Source organism: Kogia breviceps, chromosome 4 (assembly GCF_026419965.1).
Source record: "Kogia breviceps isolate mKogBre1 chromosome 4, mKogBre1 haplotype 1, whole genome shotgun sequence".
Classification (NCBI taxonomy): Eukaryota; Metazoa; Chordata; class Mammalia; order Artiodactyla; family Physeteridae; genus Kogia; species Kogia breviceps.
Genome location: NC_081313.1, coordinates 31,645,203 through 31,665,224, shown reverse-complemented (window position 1 = coordinate 31,665,224; position 20,022 = coordinate 31,645,203). Strand labels below are relative to the sequence as shown.

At 42.5% G+C, this 20,022-nt stretch overlaps 1 protein-coding gene across 19 annotated transcripts in view; it reads right to left on the bottom strand.

Moving 5' to 3' along the window:
* The window catches only part of OSMR (oncostatin M receptor), a 56,340-nt gene that overhangs the window by 21,898 nt on the left and 14,420 nt on the right, over positions 1-20,022 (bottom strand). For 9 of the 19 annotated variants that reach the window (XR_010840106.1, XR_009335291.2, XR_010840107.1 and 6 more), the window contains 4 exons: positions 19,230-19,315; positions 10,947-11,119; positions 4,890-5,061; positions 612-887 (listed from right to left, as the gene is read on the bottom strand). Coding sequence is in view for 16 of the 19 variants with exons in the window: in XM_059060256.2 (XP_058916239.1) it covers positions 612-887; positions 4,890-5,061; positions 10,947-11,119; positions 19,230-19,302 (694 nt within the window). In the remaining 3 variants the exon portion in view is untranslated. Of the gene's footprint in view, positions 1-611; positions 888-4,889; positions 5,062-7,460; positions 7,554-10,946; positions 11,120-19,229; positions 19,316-20,022 lie in introns of those variants that run through there. The other 10 variants (XM_067030905.1, XM_067030907.1, XM_067030906.1 and 7 more) reach the window with 4 other exon arrangements.

Sequence of the window (20,022 nt, the reverse complement as noted above, 5' to 3'; positions counted from 1 at the left end):
CCATGGAGGTACCTGACACCTCTGCACCCAGTTACGAACAGCAGTGGCCTCATCTGCGGAAGTCCTACTGCGTGCGGCCACCGTACCGGGGCGGGGCCCTGGCCATATGCAGTAACCCTCACCACAGCCATTCCTGGACCCGTTCACAAAGGAGGACACGGAGCTGCAGAGGCTGGGAAACTTGGCCAAGAAGGCACTCCCAGTCATGGGAAGAAGAGTCAAACCCGGGTCTTCTGGCCACCACCTCGGCTGTCTCTCTAGGGCCATCCAGCCTGCAGCCCCTCTCCTCCCTCTCCCAGCCTGCAGCCATTCCAGCATGGCTAACACAAAGCAGGAAGGACATCTATCTTCCCAGTGGTCCGGGTCATGACCTGAACTTTCTCCCGAACGCTCTTGGTTCCTAGGCATAAAACTGTCAGTAAACTCAAGAAAACAACAGGAAATCCGACAAGTATTGCTTCAGGCTGTCTTTGCCAGAGTCTCTCCTAGAACACTCGGGAAACAAAAGAAAATTGAGGCCACCAGTGGAAATGTTTCCTTGTCTTCTGGGAAAGGAAATTTGATCTATTCCACAGGAAATGGGAGGGGGGCACAGAGATGTGTACACTCACTTGAGACAAAGAGAACGATGCCTCCCAAAACACCTCCCTGCTCCACCTTACAGAAGACATTTGTCCCTTTTTTCCTAACGAAAGACACGTTCTTCAACTCGAATGCAGACACACTTCGATCAAGCTGTTCTCCATGTATCTGTACACCTTCCAAATAACAGGATATGTTATCTTGATGGATCCTAGAAACGTAACAAATGGTGACATTGGAGCCTTCTTCCACCAGCTTATCTTTAGGGAAAACAAACAATGGATCATGTCCAAGCAAATTCTGTGCTGCAAGATAAAAGAAGACAGCTCAGTTAGACTTGGACTCAAAAGTCAAACCAGCCCCCTCCTGCCTCACTCTCAACAGATAACTTTAGCTTTTTCTGCCTCCTGGAGAAAACAGGAACCTAAAATTTCTACAGCAAATCTATAAACTTTGGTGTGTGCAAAACAATCCTCTGTACCATCACTCCTACTGTTACGATAATACCACCGCTCTTGTTCTTACTATGGAGACTGCACCATGACTGTCGCTCTGTGGATGATTGTGTTATTCCTGCTTATAGGTTATTAGGACAGCAGTAGCTGCTTTGTACTAATCCCAGCCATGTGGGAGGCCCTGTGTTAAGTGCTTATGTATATTCTCTCTTGTCATCCTTACCACCTTACAGCAATGGGATGGGCAGGACTGAGCCCAAGTTCACTCACCCAGCAAGTGGCAAAGCCACATTCACACCCACCAGGTCTGCCCAGCTCCCAAGCCACGTGTCCCTCATAATCTCTAAATTGTCCTGTAGATCACTCCTCTTCCACCTTCTCAGATGCCAGTCACCCAAAGAGCTCCTTTCACTTCCATCTTCCTTCTGTGTGGCCCATCAGCACATAAGAATCCTCAAGTTTCTGCCATTTTAGGCAAACTCACCACCCTCCATGCCTCCCTCCACCCTCCTCTCCACCCGCTCCTCCACAGCCAGCCTCCCCCAGGACCTGCCTGTGCCCATCACTCAGCTGTCAATCACCCACTGCTCACCTAGGCCCCTGCAGTCTGGCTGCTGGCCCACCAGGGCTCTAGAATTGCCATCACTAAGGTCACCCAAGTGGAGTGGCCTGGGTGTGGGATTTTGTTTTAAGGTCCCCAGGTGACTCTATGTGCAGCCATGGTTGAGAATCAGTGCTTTGGGGATTAGGAATAATCAGCCTTGAAAGAAATCAAAGAAGAACATGAAAAGATGGAATGATATATCCTGTCTTGGATTGGAAGAATCAATATTGTCAAAGTGACTATACTCCCCAAGGTAATCTACAATCCCTATCAAATTACCAATGACATTTTTCATAGAAGTAGAACAAAAAATTTGTATGGAAACATGAAAGACCCCAAATAGCCAAAGCAATCTTGAGAAAGAAAAATGGAGCTGGAGGAATCAGGCTTCCTGACTTCAGACTGTACTACAAAGCTACAGTCATCAAAACAGTATGGTACTGGCACAAAAAACAGAAATATAGATCAATGGAAAGGGATAGAAAGCCCAGAGATAAACCCACACCTATGGTCACTTAATCTATGACAAAGGAGGCAAGAATATACAACAGAGAAAAGACAGTCTCTTCAATAAATGCTGCTGGGAAAACTGGAGAGCTACAGCTAAGAAAATGAAAACATTCTCTAACACCATACACAAAAATAAACTCAAGATGGATTAAAGACCTAAATGTGAGACCACATACTATAAAACTCCTAGAGGGAAACATAGGCAAGACATGCTTTGACATAAATCATAGCACTATCTTTTTTGGTTTCACTCCTAATGAAAATAAAAACAAAAATAAGCAAGTGGTACCTAATTAAAGTTAAAAGCTTTTGCACAGCAAAGGAAACCATAAACAAAATGAAAAAAACAGCCCTCATGATGGGAGAAAATATTTGCAAATGAAGCAACCAACAAGGGATTAATTTCTAAAATATACAAACAGTTCCTGCAGCTCAATATCAAAAAAACAACCCAATCAAAAAATGGACAGGAGACCTAAATAGACATTTCTCCAAAGAAGACATACAGATGGCCCAAAAGGCACATGAAGGGATGCTCAATATCACTAATCATTTCAGAAATGCAAATCAAAATGACAGTGAGGTATCACCTCACACTTGTCAGAATGGCCATCATCAAAAAGTCTACAAACAATAAATGCTGGAGAGGGTATGGAGAAATAGGAACGTTCCTACATTGTTGGTGGGAATGTAAATTGGTGTAGCCACTATGAAGAACAGTATGGAAGGTCCTTAAAAAACTAAAAATAGAGCTACCATATGATCCTACAATCCCACTCCTGGGCATATATCCAGAGAAAACCATAATTTGAGATACATGCACTCCAATGTTCATTGCAGCACTATCTACAATAGCCAAGACATGGAAGCAACCTAAAAGTCCATTGACAGATAAATGGATAAAGAAGATGTGATACATATATACAATGGAATAGTACTCAGCCATAAAAAAGGATGAAATAATGCCATTTGTAGCAACATGGATGGACCTAGAGATTTATCATACTGAGTGAAGTAAGCCAGATAGGGAAAGACAAATAACATGTGATATCAAATATATGTGGAATCTAAAAGAAAAAAAAGACACAAATGAACTTATTTCCAAAACAGAAAGAGACTCACAGATACAGAAAAAAAAAAACTTATGGTTACCAAAGGGGAAAGGAGGGTGGGGGGAAGGGATAAATTAGGAGTTTGGAATTAACATATAAACACTACTATGTATAAAATAGATAACCAACAAGGACCTACTGTATAGCACAGCGAACTATACTCAATATTATGTAATAACCTATAAGGGAAAAAATATGAAAAAAATATGTTTAACTGAATCGCTGTGCTGTACACCTGAAACTTACAGGATATTGTAAATCAACTATACTTCAATAAAAAAATATTTTTAAAGGAATAATCAGCTTTTCTATCAATTCTTGAGTTAGTTTGGAGGTTATACTTTTGATAAACCTAGTCCATTGTACCAAAGTTGTTGATAGTGTTGTTCTTTCTTTCTCTATTGCTACCTTTTTAATCTCTATTTTTTCTGTTAAGTGTGTATCTCAGCAATAGGATGTGATGGTTAAGAGAATGGCCTCTAGAGCCAGATTGTCCAGGTTAGAATTCTGGCTCTACCACTTCACTTCGTGGCCTGATGACCTTGCATGGGATTTTTTTTAAAGCTATCTGTGCCTCAGTCTCTTCATCTGTGAAGTAGGGATAAGAATTAGATGTATTTCATAGGGCTGATGTGAGGACGAAATTAATACATATAGTGCTGAAAGCAGTGACTAGAATGCAGATTTGATTCTATTATTAGTATTAAATTAATCATTGGGCCTCTCATGGGTTAACATGCTATCAGTTTGAATTAATAAACTTGCATAAACACTTAGCTAAGGAATGGTTCTCTTGACAGGAATTTCAGATAATCTGTCAACATATATAGTTGAGAACACCAAATGCCAGTGCTTTACAACTAATCTGTAGCTTATCTGAAGCATAAGAAATTGTGCAAAATTTTAATAACAAAATAATCAAAATTAAGAGATATTTTAATAATTCAACATAATTCAACATAATTATCCATGATCTCTCTCATAATTATCCATGATCTCAAATGAAGAACTGCTTCCAGTTTTCCATATTTCCCTCCCTTGTCTCTACATTACGGGCTGGCAAGCTATGGCCCATGGACCAATTCCAGACACCATCTGTTTTTGTAAATAAAGTTTTATTGGAACACAACCATTCATTCATTTACACTCTGCCTATGACTGCTCCCATGCTACAATGGCCAAGTTGAATAGTCACGATAGAGAATGTAGGGTTGTAAAACCTAAAGTATTTCCTATCTTGCCCTTACAGAAAAAGCTTCCCAAATTCTGCTCTAGATGAATACACATTTTGTGTTGTTCTAATAAAAACATATGTACAATTTATGTCCTGCTTTGTTCACTTAGCATTCTATAATACACACACTTCACACCTATGGAAAATGAATACTAAATTGTCTGAATTTGCATAATTACCTCAATGAATACATTCAGAGGGAAAATCCTTAGACCTCTGTCTCCCGGTGGCAAGTTTCACACCCATGCTTTTTAGACCCAATAGGAGCCAAAGAAAAATAAAGTGGGTGTCTACCCAGAGTTTCTCAACAGGGACTTCCACTATTTGACTACTGGTCCCCGAGAAATTTTAGATGGTAAACCCCTTCACTCTTTTATCCCCTCACTTCTTACCATCTGCTTCCTCCCATGAACTCCAGTTGCTCCAGAACCCTGGCTCGGGAATCCTGGCGTCATCCACCACACTCCTCATTCTTATAAAGTGAGCCGCGCATTCCAGAGGGAGCTCGGATTCCCAGCTCCAATGCAGGACTTGGTTCTGCTTCACAGTGGTGCTGTAGTTCTCCTAGAAATAAAGAGAAAAAACTTGGAAACATATAGCCGTGAGGTCCTGGGAAATGGCTTGGCTGGACTTATCCCAAAGCACACACCTAAGAGTCCACTGTAACTCCAGGATATGGACAAGTGCAGTCTGTTCCCAGCCAGCCAGCTCCTGAGCTCTGACAGCCCAGCAAGGAGCCAGCCTTGGCCTCCTGCCTTTCAAAAACTTGGCTCCCAATCTCTCTGGGCCTCCAGTTCCAGGGGGCTCACGTGGACCAAGTGAGAGAGAAAACAGAAGCTATTGGAGTCTTGGGGGAAAAGATCAGAGAAAGAAGGTGTGTACACAGTGCTGGTCACAAGAGCATGCTAAGAAGATTCTTGCACACTAGAGAATTAATTGAGGCACCCTTTTAAACATAAGCAAGATTGGGCTTCCCTGGTGGCGCAGTGGTTGAGAGTCCGCCTGCCGATGCAAGGGACGCCGGTTCGTGCCCCAAGCCGGGAAGATCCCACATGCCGCAGAGCGGCTGGGCCCGTGAGCCATGGCCGCTGATCCTGAGCGTCTGGAGCCTGTGCTCCGCAACGGGAGAGGCCACAACAGTGAGAGGCCCGTGTACCGCAAAATAAATAAATAAATAAATAAATAAGATTGAGGAGAATTTTCTAATATTCATCAGATCAAGTTGGCCAAATCTCAGTAGAGCTGGCAGTCCTTCATGGTTCCCAGGAATTCCACTGTCTCCCAGAAGTCAACAGATGGCTCCCAATGATTGCTTTGGTTTTTGTCTCTTGTCTTTTCAGATACAGTGGCCACATGGACCATCCCCCCTCCCTTGAGCTCCAACCTTCAAAATCTTTCGTCCCCAGAGATGTCAACCACATGGGAACGCCCTACACTGTGCTCTTGGGAAGCGTGTCCAAGTTGTACTGTAATTTGTTTTTCCTGCACAGCTTTTAGTCTTAACCTTTCTAAGACAGTGGTATTTTCATTCTTTAACGCAATAAACTTCAACAGCTCCTTCTACACCTGACCCTGTCATCCAAGGCCATTTACAGTATGACTTCAGCTGCCTCTCCCTTGCAGGACTCCTGTCTTCAGACACAGTGGTCCGCCCCACACTTGGGGAAGAGCTGTACGTTCTACTCCTCGGTACTTGCTCACGCAGTGTTCCTGGTTTCGCTTCCCCAACTCTCCCTCTGAATTAGGAAATTAGTCCCAACCTTCAAGCCCCTGTTATACCCCCATCGTCTTCATGAAGTCTTTCTTGCTCTTTCCTCTGGTTTTCTCCCATCCCCACCTCTGCCCGAGCTCCCCTGCATACTGGGGGTAGTTGGTGGCATTTCATCTGTGGTTATGCCTCTGACTCAAGTATGGCACCCAGAAAGCGGGGACTGGGCTTCATTCGTCTTTGTGGACCATACCTCCAGGCACCCATGCTTTCAGTGGGCCCCTCCAGGATGCCTGCTTTCTGCACCCACAGCTGGGAGACAGGGACAACAAAAACCTTGCCCTTCCTGGGGAAAACTGAGTCTGCATCTATTTTTCTAAGGGCCAATGGCAAGTCCTGCAGTGAAGAGGAGGCGGGCAGCGCACACGTCACACGCAGCCAGACACGGAGGCCTTCCTCCACCCGTGCCTTCCCCTCCCCAGGCCGCCAACCTTAAACAGTGGCCTTGGCCAAACCAAACACTAGTCCCGGAAGGAGAAGCACTTTGTCCACCTGAAAGGCATCTAGTCATGCATGTCCTTTCTCACGCTACGCAGAACTCCCATGTGTAAAACATTTATATTATTTTGGTTTACTGTATTCCTTTATCCCTAGATCACAAAACAAACTTTTTAAACTTCAAGTTCTGTGGTCCTGATCCATGCAACTTTTACTATTTAATGAGTGATCGCAGGTACCATTTCTTAATTATTATTTAAGAACCAATACCAAAATAAATAAATAAATAAAAGGAACTCTGTCAGTCCTGGTGACCTCGCTGTAGTGTCAACAAGCCGCCGGCTGGATCTTGCCTCCCCCATCTCTTGGGAATTCAGCCACTTCTCTTGTCACCACGGTCACCACCCACTCCAGGCCCCTCTCCTCTGGACCGACCCCACTGCTTGCTTCCAAATGGTCACACTTCACGTCCTCCTCCAGTTCTCCCAACTTCTCTCCACTGTGTAGCCCGAGTGAGCTTTCTTTAAGACTTCCAATCAGAGCTCATCACTCCGCTTTTCACTGCTCCCTGGATATAAAACAGCAGCTGGGCACGACCGTCGGTGTGTGTGTGTGTGTGTGTGTGTGTGTGTGTGTGTGTGTGTGTGTGTGTGTGTGTGTGTGTGTGTGTGGTCTAGCCCTGTCCTGCCCACCCCACATGCCCCGTGCTTTCAGGCCTGAAAGCTGCCAGCCCCTTTCACTCAGGGCCTCTGCTCACCCCAGCTGGATCTTCCTGGGACATTCCTCTTCACCCTCCACGCTAAATTAGCTTCTAATCTTCTTTCCTACTTTGGCTCCAACCGCCTTCCCCCCAAGGTGCTGGAGAAGGTCAGGCCTAATCTCACCCCACAGCCCCGTGTCAGCGACCTGCACGCCTCGCGCCTAGGATACTCTGAATTGTGTGATCATCTCCTTATTTCTGCTCAGCACTCACAGCCCCATGCCTGGAATAATGCCTGGGCCTGAGCCCACAGTCTAAAACTATGTGCTAAAGGATTTCATCAGTTCATTAATATGCAGTGAGCTCTGTTTTTCCCAGACACTCTTTGTGTGGATTCTGTCTAAACACAAGTTGTGCTTTGTGGTCTTTATAGGCCTGTTGTGGAGGAGATAAAACTTTCATTGAATGCATCAATTCAGCAACTTTTAAAAATGTGATGACTGTGTTTGGGCTGTTTCCATTCATCGAAGTGGCAAGTTTAATTTGGCCCTGGCAGACATTAGTATGTTACAAAAAAACCGGCATTTACAAAGAAGTCCAACTGAGGTCACTGATTCATTCCTGAGAAGTGAGCTCAACCCTCACTGACTCACACTCCAGGCCTCCTTCCAAGCTTGAGCTGTTACTCTACTCTGCCTTCTCCTGCCATTGATGGAACCACAAAGCAAGTGGCTGGAAAGGCTGGGGGCGGAACCCTAGCCAAGGTGAGAGCACGTGGTGCAGCTTGTGTGGCCAGTGCCGGCCAGGAGGCAGCTCAGAGTTCCTGGTCCAGCTGTGACAGCCTCGGGTCGAGATGCTTTTCCTTTGGCTTGTTTGGCAACACAGCAGTCTGAGGTATGAGTGAGGGTGCATTACAGGGACCTGCCCTATGAAAGGGAGATTACGGTCCAGACAGAAGCGACCCCTCTCAGCTGCTTTGTCTGACCCTTAACTGGAGGGGGAGACCTTAGGTCTGTCCCTGACGTCAGGCCTGAGAGGTTCAGACAAGGGCTTCTCTTGGCATCGTCTGTTCTGGGACAGGTGGAGACTGATGACCTGGGAAGACTGCATGTGGCTGTCATGTGGGGGGGGAGGGGGGTCCAGGGCTCCAGCCAGAAACAGAGCTGCCTTGAGAGGGGCAGTTCCGTCCTCTGGGTATGGCAGGTGCTACACCACCCAACCCCAGCAGGAAAAGGGAGAGTTCTGTGTGGACATGGTCAGGGGGAGGCCGTCTCAGTTTTTCTTAAATTGCCCTCTCAGTGTTGCTCTGTGTGTCCTGGACTTTCTCAACTGTGTTGTAAACAATTCAAGGTTAAAGGTGTTTTTTCTTTTCCTGTTCCTGATATCTGGCATAGGCAGGTATGATTATCTTTTGTCAAATGAATAAATGACAGAAAAAAAAAAAAAAAGCAGCACCACAAACCTCTCTGTGCCTTACTTTTCTCCTCTGTTGGGATCAGGCTGGCCTGACCGTATAACTGACAAGGCAAAACTCTACCCTCAAACATCTCCAGCCTTGGTAGGTTCCACAAGGAGGTTTCACCAGCAGCTTTACCTTGAAAAGAGAACTACCTGAATCAAAGGTGTAAACAGATACAAACAACTGTCTGTTCACATGTTGCTATTGTTATTTTCTCTACTATGAAAGCAGAAAGAACTGTCTTTTAGAAAAATAAAGAAGGGGATCAACTTGGTCTATGGTTAATGTTACTTTTGTTTTTTTTCTTTGTTTGTTTTTGTTTTTTGCGGTACGCGGGCCTCTCCCGTTGCGGAGCACAGGCTCCGGATGCGCAGGCTCAGCGGCCATGGCTCACGGGCCCAGCCGCTCCATGGCATGTGGGATCTTCCCAGACCAGGGCACGAACCCATGTCCCCTGCATCGGCAGGCGGACTCTCAATCACTGTGCCACCAGGGAAACCCAATGTTACTTTTGTTAATGGTGTTAAGCGCTAGTTCTCCACAAATTCCTCCAGCTCTTCTCTCAAATTTCTTTTCCTTAGATAATAATTCTTAGCCTCAGTGACCTCTGCTCGATGTTGTTCTGGGTCCAAATCAACAACCAGTGTATCCATCAACAATACAAAAAATATGAAAATACAAAAATGATTAGCATGAGGGGGATGGTGGGAAGATGGGCTGGTGGCGGGGAGGGAACAGCTGTACATAAACATTGCCGTCATTTAAAGTCAGAACACCAGGGAACACAATGCAAGTGCTTCTTGGATCTGTGTCTCCTGGCCTGCAGAACTAACAAACCCCAAATAAACTAATTTTGGCCTCAAAAAAAAAAAAACCAACACCGAACAACTCTCATGGTGGGAAGCTGCCCTTTGAGGGGTGGAATTCTAGACCTGGTATCAATCCTAAATCGACAGTCAGAATGATATTGAACTTAGGCCACTCACTCAGATCTCAAATGCAATGATGGATAAGGAAAGTAACTGGAGCCTTTAAAGCTAGTAGCCTTTATGCTTCGCTAAAGGAACTAACCACCTGGCTCCCTGTACTAACGCCTCTGGCGCCTGAGTGAAGAGTGGCCATCCGCTAGCAAATGGAGGTCCCCAGTAATGACACAGCCCTGTGCTGCCCTCCCCTCCAGGCAGAGTATCTGTTCCCTTAAGCAGGAAAATATTTCACTGTCCTTCAACATCCCATGATAATAAATGATCATGATGTGGGCATAGATTATTAAGGTTCCCTGAACCATAAATGGTAATTGAAAGAAACTACCAAAGTGTGTAAAGCAATTATACTCCAATAAAGATGTTAGGAAAGAAAAAAAAAAAAAAAAAAGAAACTACCAAAGTGCCCCAATGCACTAGATGGGGAAGCATCAGGCAAAACAGACACAACCATGATTTAAACCAGACAAGTGAAAAATCGATCCCAAATAATTCAAAGGCAAAAAGTGTGTGAAATTCAGAACTTTCTTAATTTAATTTGTTGTAGAAAAAGCCACATATGAGGCAACAAAGGACACTGTAAGTTACTCTCCAACATGGCCCATGGAGAACCTCTTCGCTGATTAGGACGGAAAATGCTAGAATTGTTTATTCCTTGCATCTCAGCATAGCATTAGTAAAGAAACTGCCTGCGAGCCACGCTGGCATGAAAAATGTTGCCGAACTCTTACATCTGATTTAGGAAGATCTCTGGTGGACAGGGAAGGAAGAAGGAAGAGGAATAAGGTGGTTGAGCTTCATGGATTTTTGGAATCCAGTATTCACGAGGACTGACCCCAACAGCTTCCACAGGGAACAGAGCAGAACTGAGAAAATGATCTGATGCGTAGCATAGCCCATCCAACCTACCAAACCAAAATTGTCATGTTACTTTGTCCTGGACCCTCTTAACTAAAAACACAGAAATGCGATTATTTAGGACAACTGTTCTGAGTTGCCAAAATATTTCCATATTGGGATCTGGGGGGAATGTTATAAAAGATAAAACACGGTGTCAGAAAAGGATTCTTTAAATATTGAGCCAAAAAGCAAACTACTTACCACCCAGATGACATTGGATGTTTTAAATCTACTGATCTGTATCTGAAAAACCATTTTCAATTCCCGATGATAAGCGAGGCTGTGGACAGTCCATTGTAAATGCAAACACTGACACGTAGAATTGACAGAAACTTTCAGCGATTCAGGAGTTAATGGTAAAGGTTCAGACAAGACTGAAAGGCCAAAACAAGATATGAAATAACATTTAATAGGAGTATGATTGAATAGTCACAGATAATTAAACTGTTCAATATCATCATTGTTTAGCTGTGGAAATTATTGCTCACATATACATTCTAGAATTAGACACTTTGAAAACCTGGGGGGAACTCAGAAATCACTCAGCAGATAAAGAAATTAAGCCCTAGATGAATGAAATGACTTGCTCAATGATACACAGCAAATGAATAAATTGATAAGCAGTTTCACAAGACAAAAGGATACTCTATTGAATAACCTAAGTGGTTCAGAAATTGTAATAAGGCTGAAAAAAGAAAGAGGACTTTTTGCTATAAATTTCATAGTCCTGGACATCTAAAATGAAAGTTTTCTTTTTGGAAGTCAATATAGTTTATTAAGTAGCTATAAAGTGACAGCAAGTTCCATCTCTAGACATTATTGCTTAAATCTCAATGCACTGAACTTAAAACACCTCTGGCAAGAATTCACTGGACTCTTCGGATGAGACTAGGCACTTAGTGTGAAATAAAATAATTGTGACAAGGTTTCTAGCTCAAGGAAGGAACCCAGCTGGAGAGACACAACAGACTCGTAAGAAGTAACGAGTCATTGCAAGTTCAGAATGTCTAGTGGTGTGATAGGAGTCTGTCAAAGAGTCGAGATTCAAACACGAAACAGATTTGCTGAGGTCAGTGAGCTAGGAAACAGCCCAGAGAGGATGGGGCCTGATGGAGTGAGTGAGATCACTGCTAATCTTGGAGAAGAACAAAGCACCACTTTTTACCTAAGCAGAGGAAGTGCCGTACAGATTCAAAAGGACTTGCGTATTGCCGAATCGACTGGTTTCACTCCCTTCTGAGGGAGTCTAGAGTAAACTAGGAATGCTGCAAAGGTACTGAAAAGATGAAGACTGTGTTGATAAAATCAACTGGTAATTGATGGTCCATGGTGGAGCAGATATCATTTTTTCAGCCTACATTTTTCTAGTTCTTTGGGGGTTTCCCCTAGTGAGCTGAGACCCTCTGGCCCTTAGTTTAAAAGGCAAGAGAGTATGTTCTTTTGAGAATAAAAATGGAAAGAATCTCTAATACTGGTAAAAAATATTCCCAAACTGCCATTCTGCATGTGCTATTTTTCTCACAGAGAGGTAAAAATAACAGCGACAACAAGATTGAACACATACTATTTACCAGGCACAGTGCTAGGTGCTTTACGTACGTTGTCTCGTCTAATGCCCACTGTAAAACTCAGACAGTAACTTTTTATAGATGGGGAAACTAAAGTTCAGTAAGCTTTAACGATTTACACAAAGCTCTATGGGATTTAAGTATAGATCTCTCTAATACCAAAACCTTGCTCCCCTTTATTGCACTGCCCCCCAATCGTTAAGGCAGGAGCATTTTGCCCAATCAAAGGTCACATGGAATGGAATGTCTGAGAAGTATGCTGCGTGGCTCCCACCATGTCCTGCCAAACTCAGGATACAGATGATAAGGACGGGGCTCTGGACCCAGCCATACAGCTGAGAAGCATTCCTGGTACATAAAAGCGTGAAGTTTTTCATGTGAATGGTCCACATGGTAGACAGGTCACGATCCAAGTAAGGCATTCGTCTCAGAATTTACTTTTAAAAATCTCAGAAAATTCATTCTATGGAAGTTAGGTTAACAAGAGTGTCCAGAAAATCCAAGTTATTAGCCATCAATGACTATCTTCCTAAAAAGACACCCATCCTTTGTAACATTTTGTAAATGCAGTGCTGAGGATGGCCAGGGTACCAACTAAAATCTCAGTATGGACTCCCATGACCTTGGATTTGGCAGTGGGCCCTAAGATATGACATGAAAGCATGAGCCATAAAAGAAAAAATAGATAAATTGAACTCCATCAAAATTAAAAACTTTTGTGCATCAAAGGACATTGTCAAGAAAGTGGAAAAAAAACTAAGAATGGGAGAAAATAATTGCAAATCACTTATCTAGCATCCAGAATATATAAAGAACTCTTACAACTCAACAACTAAAAGACAAACAACTCAATTTTTTAAAATGGGCAAATGACTTGAATGGGCAATTCTCCAAAGAAGATGTACAAATGATGACAAAGCACATGAAAAGATACTCAACATCATTAGTCATTAAGGAAATGCAAATCAAAACCAGAATGAGATACTATCTTACACTCACAGGATGGCTATAATTTTAAAAATGGAAATAAGCATTGGTGAGGATGTGGAGAAATTAGAACCTTTGTACATTGCTGGTGGGGATGTAAAATGGCTTTAGCAGTGTAGAAAACATTTTGGAAGTTGCTCAAAGAGTTAAAATCATCATATGACCCAACAATTCCATTCCTAGGTATATATCCCAAAGAATTGAAAGTAGAGACTCAAATACTTGTACACAAATGTTTGTAGCAACACTATTCACAATAGCCAAAAGGTGGCAACAACCCAAATGTCCATCAGCAGATGACTGGATGAACAAAGTGTGGTATATCCATTCGATGGAATAAGGAATGATACAGGCTACAAATTAGGCAAACCTTGAAAACATTACACTGAGTGAAAGAAGCCAGATACAAAAGGTCTCATATACACAGTATGATTCAATTCATATGAATATCCAGAATAGATAAATCCATAGAGAGATAAAGCAGACTGATGGTTGCCAGGGGCTGAGGGAGGGAAGAATAGGGGATAATTGCTTAATGATTACAGGTTTTCTTTTAGGGATGATAAAAAACGTTTTGGAACTATATAGAGGTGGTATTTGCAACACATTTTAAATGTACTAAATGTCACTGATTTGTCCACTTTAACCATAAACTAATTAATTTTGTTACATGAATTTCACCTCAATAAAAATGATTTTTTAAATATACATGATCGTGATAAAAATGTTCAAATAATACAGAAATTGAATACCCAGCATCCTACCAACTCCACCCTCACTCCATTGCCAAGTTCAAATCATGTATGTTTTTCCTGACATTTTTCCATACACTTAAAAAAATCATATTGAACTATGCACTCCATTTTATATATATATATATATATATATTTTTTTTTTTTTTTTTTTTTTTTGCGGTATGCGGGCCTCTCTCTGCTGTGGCCTCTCCCGTTGCGGAGCACAGGCTCCAGACACAAAGGCTCAGCGGCCATGGTTCACGGGCCCAGCCGCCCCGCGGCATGTGGGATCCTCCCGGACCGGGACACGAACCCGTGTACCCTGCATCGGCAGGCAGACTCTCAACAACTGCGCCACCAGGGAAGCCCCATTTTATATTTTTTAAAGTACTTATATTATTTTTTAAAAGCTATAAAGAGAAGTAAAACTAAAATGTTAACAGTCATTTCTGGATGGTGAGGTTGAGTGATTTTAACTTTTTTTTTTATGCTTTTCTGTACTTTGCGAATGTTCTTTAGAAAACACGTATTACTTTCAGAACCATAAAATATGCTAGATTTTTTTAAACATCTTTATTGGAGTATAATTGCTTTACAATGGTGTGTTAGTTTCTGCTGTATAACAAAGTGAATCAGCTATATGTATACATATACCCCATATCCCCTCCCTCTTGCGTCTCCCTCCCTCCCACCCTCCCTATCCCACCCCTCTAGGTGGTCACAAAGCACCAAGCTGATCTCCCTGTGCTATGCGACTGCTTCCCACTAGCTATCTATTTTACATTTGGTAGTGTATATATGTCCATGCTACTCTCTCACTTCATCCCAGCTTACCCTTCCCCCTCCCTGTGTCCTCAAATCCATTCTCTACCTTTGTGTCTTTATTCCTGTCCTGCCCCTAGGTTCTTCAGAACCTTTTTTTTAGATTCCATATATATGTATTAGCATACGGCATTTGTTTTTCTCTTTCTGACTTACTTCACTCTGTATGATACACTCTAGGTCCATCCACCTCACTACAAATAACTCAATTTTGTTTCTTTTTATGGCTGAGTAATATTCCATTGTATATATGTGCCACATCTTCTTTATCCATTCATCTGTCGATGGACACTTAGGTTGCTTCCATGTCCTGGCTATTGTAAATAGAGCTGCAATGAACACTGTGGTACATGACTCTTTTTGAATTATGGTTTTCTCAGGGTATATGCCCAGTAGTGGGATTGCTGGGTCGTATGGTAGCTCTATTTTTAGTTTTTTAAGGAACCTCCATACTGTTCCCCATAGTGGCTGTATCAATTTACATTCCCACCAACAGTGCAAGAGTGTTCCCTTTTCTCCACACCCTCTCCAGCATTTATCGTTTGTAGACTTTTTGATGATGGCCATTCTGACCTATGTGAAGTGATACCTCATTGTAGTTTTGATTTGCATTTCTCTAATGATTAGTGATGTTGAGCATCCTTTCGTGTGTTTGATGGCAATCTGTATATCTTCTTTGGAGAAATGTTTATTTAGATCTTCTGCCCATTTTTGGATTGGGTTGTTTGTTTTTTTGATATTGAGCTTAATATGCTAGATTTTAAAAGAAATATTAAGATATCTGGTTCACTTCACTACGATAACACTGCAGAATGCATAATTTAGTCTTCTAAATTTACACCAAAAGGCTGATGAGCTCCAGTTTTATTCCCCACTGAAAGTTAATAAATTGGCATTCTGATTCTTAACGAGTTTGGGCAGAGTGAATCATGTATCAGGCCCTATTCACTCAAAGGGAAATGAAGTTAAGTTGGAATTCCTGAATGCTCAAAGCCCAAACATCGTGGTCAGCGTCTATTGTTATTTGGTTAGAGGTTTTATCTCCTTTGTGAATAAAATGTCTCAATTCTCTAGTTAGAGGCAACAGCTGTTATTCATTCTCTCCCTAAACCTGTGTCTTCCAAGCTTAATACAGTGAACTAGAGGGACATGGGGAGAGATGAAAGGGCAGATCCCTTATGGAAGGAGGGGGGGTTTTTTTAGTAGCCATGGAGCCATCAGCACCAGGGAAGCAGGGTGCATGCAACGTCACCCCACCTTTCCTAGCCCTCATTTCATCTTGCCTGTATGGTCATTCGTTGCTGTCAGTCTCACTCTAGATTCAAATTTCCTGGAGGACAGAGGTGGAGGCTTATCTACCTTTGAACGGACTCTTGTCCCCAGAACTTGGCATAACGTCTTACCCGCAGCAGATGCGGATCTCAAATGACAGAGATCCAGCATCACCATGATATCAAGTGCCTGCCTGACCAGCAGCTCCTCACTAATAATTCATCCTTCTTGGCACTCTCTTCTCCCAAGGGCTGCTTTTCCCACCCACCGTGTGAGCCCTGATCTCAGCGTGCTGTCATAGCCTGTTCTGTGTTTGTCTCTCCACAGACTGTGAGCTGAACACGGGTGGGACTGAGTCTTACTCAGCTCGCTGGAACCAAGACCGTAACGTACCTCTCACAGTGTAGACACTCCGTGGCTGGTTGCTGAATGAGTGAGTCACCTACAAGTATCAACTTTACTTCTGGAATCTCTAGAAAGCTGCCATATGATGCTTTAGACAAAAGGGGAATTCTTTATATTGACATATGCTCTTGGTGAGTGTTGAGTGACTCAGGTACTTGAGAGACAGCAGTCAGAAATAACTGGGTGGAAAGCAATCTAGGACATCCTTGGGAAATAGCAGGAAATGCCAAGGGAAAGTCAGAGAGATAAAGGGACCCGGGGGATTATTCAGTCGAGTCCCAGTGTTTTTCAGATGAGGAAATTGAAACTAAGAAAAGGGGAGTGACTTTCCCAAGGCCACACAACCCAACCAGAACCCAGGGCTCTTGGCCCAACTCTTTAATTTATAACGCTGTACTGGAGTGCGGCCAAAAAGGGCAGGCTTGGAATCAGACAGACCTAGATCTAGTCATAGACTGTCCTCCTATCTTCCCCAACCTGTTTCTCTGTCTGGTCCCAACAACACTACTTAAGGAAATAAACCGTGGCCCATTTGTAAGATGCGATACCATGCAGCCATTTAATATAATGTTATTTCTAGAGAAACTTTTAACATCAAAGGTAAAAACTCTCATCATATATTGTATTAATTATTTTGATAAATATATATGAAAGTAAACTTATTAAAGTATATATACTTCACTTATTTAATAATTTACCTTATATACTTTAATAAGGTTATATAGTATAACTTCCTAGTATATATACTTATATTACACATAATATATATACTTTATACTATATATACTGTAATAAGTATATATACTTTACACTAGTTATACTTCAATAAGTATACTTTATATATAAACTTTGTACACTTATTAAAGTATGTATAGTATAAATACTCCCAGTGTACATATAGTATAATTTTACCTCTATAAAAAAAAAAACCTACACATTTATATCTCTTGCTCTGTCTGTGCATACATACACACAAGAGACTGGAAGAAAATACATCCAAATGCTAGTCATGATCTCTGGCTGATGGAGAGTGAGCCCAGGGCCGACAGGAAGTGAGCCCTGGCTCTGTCTCATTGGACAGGAGAAGCTAGGTTATCTGAAAGGGAGTCTCAGGCCTGAGCCTGGCTGGGTGATTGAGTGAGAAGCCCACTGGTTTGAGTGGACATTTAGTAGGTACTGGGTCAGATGCAGCAGAAATTGAGACAAGAAATCTAAGCAGTTAAGGTGAGGACATAGCAGGATCACTTCGCAAAGCGGGCATGCTTAGCTGAGAAAGCTGGAAGCCGAAACAAAGATTGGTGGAGAGAAAAACAGGTAAATGCAAGTCTGATCTAAATAAAGGAAGATGAAAGGGTGAGCAGCAGAGCTTGTCCTGAGAGCAGAGACCCTTGTAAGTGGAAGGCTCACAGTAAACAGTCATCAGATCAGATACTGAGACTTCACTAGGGAAGTGAGCTGGGCCAAAAGCTTAGGGTTAAACACATGGGTTAAACACCTGGATTCTCTGGAGAGCCTGGAGTTGGGGCCCTGGGTCTGTCTGGGAATCAGGAGCTCTAACTGAGCCTAGACATTCTTATGGTACAGACCACCCACTCAGCCCCAGTGTGTCATGCCTAGATTTTAGCAAGTAAGATCGATGGAGTGAGGGGTATCAATACTACAAAAGAGGAGTCCTAATTTCCACCTTTCAGCTCCAGATTATGGAAGAAACCAACAATCAAACTATGATTTTTAAGAACCCATAAAAGTAGCACCCTCTCATGTGCCCCAAACAGAAAAAGAAACTAAACCCAGACCTAAAGAATATCAGATGGAGAACTGAGCTCTTATCAGAACAAAATCTTCCTTTTATTTCCAAATAGCTTATCACAGAGTTTCAAGGGAAATGGAAAACTTCTATGGATATTTCTTGCAAACATCATTTTCATGAATCCATGGACAGGAATTGTGTGAGTAATTACTAAGCATATGCCTGTACCCTCTGTTACAAAGGGAGTATACAGCAAAGGATAAATGCAGAGAGAGGAAAAGGTAAGGCTTTATAAAATACAGGTAAAAGCAACACAAACTTTATAAACCCATAGAAACTCTCTCAAGTTTGAGTCTGTCTTCAAACTGGCTCAAAGTGATAAAATATCCATAAACATTTTAATGGTGTTGAATTCTTACTGACTTTATTTACAAAGTTGATTTATGGCCAAATACCTTCACTGTGGGAGTAGCTAAGAGACAAATACTCTTTCTTTACCCATAAACAGCATTTCAGCACTTAGCATATTATCTTGCAGGTAACAGCCTCTCAACGAATGCAGTTGTGGGACATCCCAACTTGCTCTAACCTTGAAGCCAATACTGGTCACATAACCCATCTCTACCCAGCAAGTTTAGAAGGAACTCCTCTGGCAATGGCCATGGACCATATATTGATCATGACGTTCTCTGGGATTAGATTCACTGACAAGTTACCATTGACCAGGAAATCAAGGTTAAGGTATAGCTTACTAAAATGAGCCATCAAGATCAGGACAGCTCAAGACTAAGGTAATCACTGCTACTTACCAATTCCAAGTAATTTTCAAAGAAAAATGACCTGTTGATTTTTCTCCAAAGTACTTGTCACCTTGTTTTTTTTCCCCCTAGGTGATTTTTTTTTTTTTTTTTTTTTTTTTTTTTTTACTGTTCTTTCCACTTCTTACCTTCACTTTCGTAAGTTCTCAAGGACAGCAATGCCAAGAGGAATGTTGTCTGAAAAACTGCAAAGAGAGCCATAGGTTCTGGTTTTCTGAAAAACATAAATTGCAAAGAAGGGAAATTTTATTGAATTTTACCTGTGAGCAAGTTTCTTTGAACCAACTGTGGAAGATGATGGCATTAAGGCTCCTGTTCTTCTCTCCTCCTTATATCCATACCCCCGTCCCTGTGAATTTGGAGTCCCCCCTCGCCCCACAATGAGGCAACTTCCCTGCTCCATCTGACTTGCTTTGGCCCATAAATGAGGCAGAAGTGATGATATTCCAGCTTGGAGCCTAGGCCTCAAGAGACTTTTTGTATTTCTGCTTGTTCTTTTGTGTTTCCACCTTTGGCACGAAAAGAGCGTTTCTGGGCTATTCTATTGGACCCAGGAGGAGGATAAGCAACATGAGACAGAGCTGAGCCCCTGAGCTGCTCCAGCAGGGGCCAGCCTTGGTCAGCCAACAGCCGGGCGCGCCCCAGCCCAGAGCAGCTGTTCCCAGATGTGCCCGAGTCTGTGTGGCAATAGTCAACGATCCACCAATCTCTTCAAACCAAGCAAAGGTTGGGGAAGAAAGATAAAGCAGAGAAACAAAAGTTAAATATTAAAAAATCGGTCACAGTCTCAGAAGAGCTACATTTGAATGAATTCCTCATGAGGGAGTCATCTCCACTCTCCCCTGTCTCCCTCCTTAAAATGTCAGCTGAGAGAAACGAGCCCTTGCCACCGACGGACACAGGCAGAGTTTCATTGTTCAA